This window comes from Lathyrus oleraceus, chromosome 1 (assembly GCF_024323335.1).
Source record: "Lathyrus oleraceus cultivar Zhongwan6 chromosome 1, CAAS_Psat_ZW6_1.0, whole genome shotgun sequence".
NCBI lineage: Eukaryota > Viridiplantae > Streptophyta > Magnoliopsida > Fabales > Fabaceae > Lathyrus > Lathyrus oleraceus.
Genome location: NC_066579.1, coordinates 186322494 through 186327516, shown reverse-complemented (window position 1 = coordinate 186327516; position 5023 = coordinate 186322494). Strand labels below are relative to the sequence as shown.

Below are 5023 nucleotides of genomic sequence, written 5' to 3'. Positions count from 1 at the left end.
TATATAATATGTACAAGGATGCAAACGCCCTTTAAAAGAATATTGCAAAAATTGAAAAATAAAAGAAATGACAAATATATGTTATCATGTCAAAGGTTAATTAAAAAAAAGACTTAAAGACATAGATACGATATCAAATATAATTTATAAAATAATATTTAATAATATTGTTTAGTTAATTAATATTTCTTTCTTTAAATTATATAATTTAAAAATTTATAAAATTTAAAATTGTCATTAACTATTTGCTATGGTTGGGGACTTGAGAAAAGAAAGAAAAAATTGAGATAGAAGAGAAAGATGAAAACATTATCATCATCTTCATCACATTCTTTCAATTTCATTCACCCTTCCAACTTCAACTATTCTTCTTCTTCTTCATCTTCTGCATTTTCTCCTTCTTCTCCTTCTTCACTGTCCTTCAACAAACCTCAAAACAACACTCCAACCACCACCGTCACGCAAACCAGAAACCCAAACCCAAACCCTAAAACCAAAAAGGTATTCTTTTTAGACGTGAGTCCTCTTTGTTACGAAGGAAGTAACCCTAGTTTGCATTATTTTGCTCGATGGCTTTCACGTTTTCTGTCTCCTCAAATCACTCAATCTCACCCTGTTATCGCTGTTGTTGACGGTGAAAGGGGAACTGAATATCGGAGAAACTTGCTTCCTTCGTACAAAGCCAATCGAATAAAATTCACCAGAAAACTTTCAACTGGTGGTGGTGGCGGTGATGGTTATGTTGGAAGGTTTCATCCAGTTATCAGTGATGTTCTTCGAAAATGCAATGTGCCTGTGAGTTCATCATCATCATCATTTCATTGTTCTTCTACATTTTGTTTGAATATTTATATAGATACTTATATTTTTTTTCTGCTTTCTTTCAATGTTTTAAAATTGTTGTTCAAAATTTATTGCATGCTCTGAGGATTTGAGGATTGGGGAGTGTGATTTTATATTTATACCAGTGTTGTTAAATAGTCACTATACTTACCTATACCAGAACTTGAACAAATCGATGTTCTGCAATACATAATTTAGTACAAAATATTGTGGAATAGATGCGCCCTTGCATATCAGAATCGGATCAAACCGATGTTTTCCGTAATTGACAGAGCCCTTGTTCAGCAAAGGGAGTGAAAAGAGGGATGACAACATTGGAAAGGATGAGAGTTAGGAGCAGTTTGAGAAATATCGATTCCAGTTTTTGATAGAGAAGAAGATACTTACTAGTGGTTGATTTGTATTGAGAATCACTTTGATGTTAGTGACCGACCGAATGCTTAAAAAAATGCTTGACTCATTGAAAATATGTGATTTAAAGCTCTTTTTTCTTCTTATCTATGCTACTTTATAGGCGTATATATGAATTGATCCTTATATATGCGTGTTTAATGAAATTTGAAGAATCTTACTAATCGTGTTACAATTCCACAATGTATGATTTTACTCCTTTCTTCGGATTTTGAGTAAAATCTTGAGTTTGATAGCCTTCAGGACCTAAACCTTCTACTAACTAGTCTACTTCCATAAATAAGCTAATTCAAGTATAGTTCTCCTATTATTGAAGCCGTGACACACTTCATTCCATAAGCTACAACTATCTCTAGTTCATTAGATTGTGTTCAACTATTAAAACTCTTAATTTGATTGAAGTTCAAGTTATGATTTGAAATCTTACTTTCATCAAATTATAATGTACATTCGGTTTACTTAAGGATAGTTCCATCTCATTCTATAACTAATTACTCTTGCATACAATAGCTTCTACCTTTTCTCACATATTCCAGCAAGGAAGTTTATTTTATTGAGAAGCTTATTTATTTTCATCAAGTTCAAACTTGCCTTGTTCCTCGTGGAGCATCGTTACAAACCGACATTTCTTTTTGTTACCGATTGTGTCTGAAGTTTTAACCACGATATCCTGAAACTTCAATCACATTAAATCCCATTGTCACCAAATCAGTGATGACAACTTGTTAGATTATATTATTTTGTATGTTGAAGGGCATAGCTGTGCATGCTATTGTTATTGAATGTTTCTATATATTTTGTCAATCACATTGGAAAAATATGCAGATTTCATTCAAATAAACATACGCAAAGCTGCATAGTCAATTTAGTTTTATTCAATCCATCATTCATTATGACTTAAATGAAATCACATCGTATAGGTTGTAAAAGTTGATGGCCATGAAGCGGATGATGTGGTAGCTACACTTGCCGAACAAGTTCTCAAAAAAGGGTTTCGAGTGGTGATTGCCTCCCCTGATAAAGATTTTAAGCAACTTATTTCCGACAATGTGCAAATAGTTATGCCTTTGCCGGAGTTACAGAGGTGGTCCTTCTACACTATGAGACACTACAGAGATCAGTATAATTGTGACCCACAATCTGATCTGAGCCTCAGTGAGTATATGATATATCTCACATTATAACCTATATTCATGTTTGATACCTCCATTAATTTATATCAATGGCATGATTTTGTTTAATAGTCACTTATCGACATTTATGTTTATGTATTGATGTAATTGTGTAGGATCTATTATAGGCGATGAAGTTGACGGTGTTCCTGGTATCCAACATCTAGTCCCTAGTTTTGGTCGGAAAACTGCTCTAAAACTTATTCAAAAACATGGTTCGTTGGAAGCTTTACTAAATGCAGCTGCAGTAAGGACCGTGGGCAGACCATATGCACAAGACGCCCTTAAAAAGTATGCTGATTACCTACGGCGAAATTATGAAGTTCTTGCCTTGAAAAGGTATTGATGTTTATTTAACACCTTGTGATCAAATACATGTATGGCACATGTCGGTGTTTGATATCAACAAGACACCGACACATGTAACTATATTCAATTAATTCATTTTTTTTCAAATTATTAGTAGTGTTGACATATAGGGTCGTGGGTCGTGTCTAGTATCTGAGTTAATGTTTTTAGTTTGTTTCTAATGGATTGAAAATTGGCAGGGACGTAAATGTTAAGCTTTATGATGAATGGTTGGTTGAGAGAGAGACACACAATGATACTATTGCACTATCTGCATTGTTCAAATATTTGGAAGAAAGTAAGGAGCTCAAGTACAAATTACGCATATAATGAGGAATTATTAATTTACAGAGACACATCACTGTTCTTAATAGTTTGTTGATAAATGTTAATAACTTTACTTTGCAATTCTTAAACTTTTGTTAAGAGTATGAATTTTGACAAATGTCCTTTAGTTAAATTTAAAGTTAACTTAATAGCTTATTTATGTTGCAAGTCTGGGAACAAAATCATAGAGTTCTATATTATTAATATTATTTTATGACTCAACACTATAATAATACAATTAGACTCTTCTTGACTACGAATGTAAAAGCTTTGTCATGCTCTTGGGTAAAAATTGTAACATTTATTAAGATATTTTTGATTTTATTTTGATGAATTGAAGATGTAATTTATCTTTTTTGTTAATGTCCAAGGTATAAAAGATTCATGTCATTTCATTCATGTGTTCTGCATAAAAGTTTTACTAACATTTATTATATGTTTTGATTTTGTTTTGATGAACTATTTATTTTTTTAAATAGTCAAGAAAGACATTTGATGACAAATTCGTAGTATAGGTGAAGCATATAAGTTGGTTAAATATTGTATAACTAAAAACATTTAGGATAAAGAATTTGCTTGATAAGCAAAAAAAAAATGATAAATAATTTGTGAGAAATTTTAAATTAATATAAACATGTAATTTTACCTAACTTACACAAAAGCACTTGAGTTGATGATAAGAGATTCATTTCCTCTTAATTTGATCTTAGTCTCGGTTTTTGGACACGCAATAATCTTAAATTTGTTTAAGAGAAAGTTTTATTGTCCATTGTAATTCTTTTCTAACACATGAAATTAATCTTTACAATTGCGCACAAAAATGAATAACTCTAGAATTAAAAGCCACAATTGCAAATTAAAAGCTCCACTTAAGTAATAATTGACTTGACAACTCTATTTTGCTACGGCTTGACAACTCTAATTTGTTACGGGGATTTCTTAATGTACCCTATATCGTACTAGTACGCCACGTGAAAATACTTAAATGTCTTGAGATTTTAAAGATGCATTTTCGGACGCATCTTGAAATGTTAAATGATCTGAAGATACATCTCCGTAATATTTTAAAAGTCATACCCCATGTATTAACTCCGAAAGGGATTTGACACGCATATTGTATCGAAGACGCATCATCAATTATTTTAGAGAGATGCATCTCTGTAACATACCAGAACATTGTATGTTATGTTTTATTTATGTTTATTCAGATGAAGATTTATAAACGTTATTGTCGTACCCAAAAATTTGCCCTTTCCTTTTCACTTTTCATCTGACCTTTGACTTAAGATTCATCTGTACACATTCATGTGCATTCATGTGCATTATTCATTCATGTTAATACTTTCTAACAAGCATCATAGATTCAAAGCTTATAGTTAATTAAAATTTGGGTTTTGTTTAAGTATTGGAGTTTTGCTCATTATGTGAGGGAAAATCCTAATTTCATGCCCTTTAGACCTTGGTTCATGAAAGTTTCAATCATGACATTCACCTGTACCAAAACCTTAATTCTTGGGTGTGACACTCATTGGACTTGTGGTTGACTTTATGAGCTTGTGTTTGACCACTTAACCCTAATCAGGGAAGGCAGGATCCTAATGCACCTTGTGGCTTGATTTTTCACTTTGTGCTTGTTGGGAACCCTGATTCATGGGGGAGAGGTATTTGACTATCATATCATGTATCTTCCCATCAAAACTACATGCCTACGTGATTGATATTTCACCTGATTCAAGGCTGGTTCAAGCATCCATATTGCATCATATTTAACATTACCTAAGCCATTGACTTAGGTCTTTTGGTATGTGCAAGTGCATAGGTCCATATGTCTTGATTCACTTCATTCATATGATGTAGATGATCAAGGATGATTGATCCATTTGAGTTTTGGTTCCATTGGTTCATTCATTATTGCTTAAGCA

At 32.3% G+C, this 5023-nt stretch overlaps 1 protein-coding gene across 1 annotated transcript; it reads left to right on the top strand.

The window, feature by feature from the left end:
* Positions 1 to 239: 239 nt before the first annotated feature.
* On the top strand, positions 240 to 3261 carry LOC127126690 (uncharacterized). The gene is made up of 4 exons (XM_051055663.1): positions 240 to 795; positions 2175 to 2409; positions 2543 to 2765; positions 2975 to 3261. The coding sequence occupies exons 1-4, from the start codon at positions 301 to 303 to the stop codon at positions 3102 to 3104; spliced, it is 1083 nt and encodes a 360-aa protein (XP_050911620.1). The 5' UTR covers positions 240 to 300; the 3' UTR covers positions 3105 to 3261.
* The last annotated feature ends 1762 nt before the right edge of the window (positions 3262 to 5023 follow it).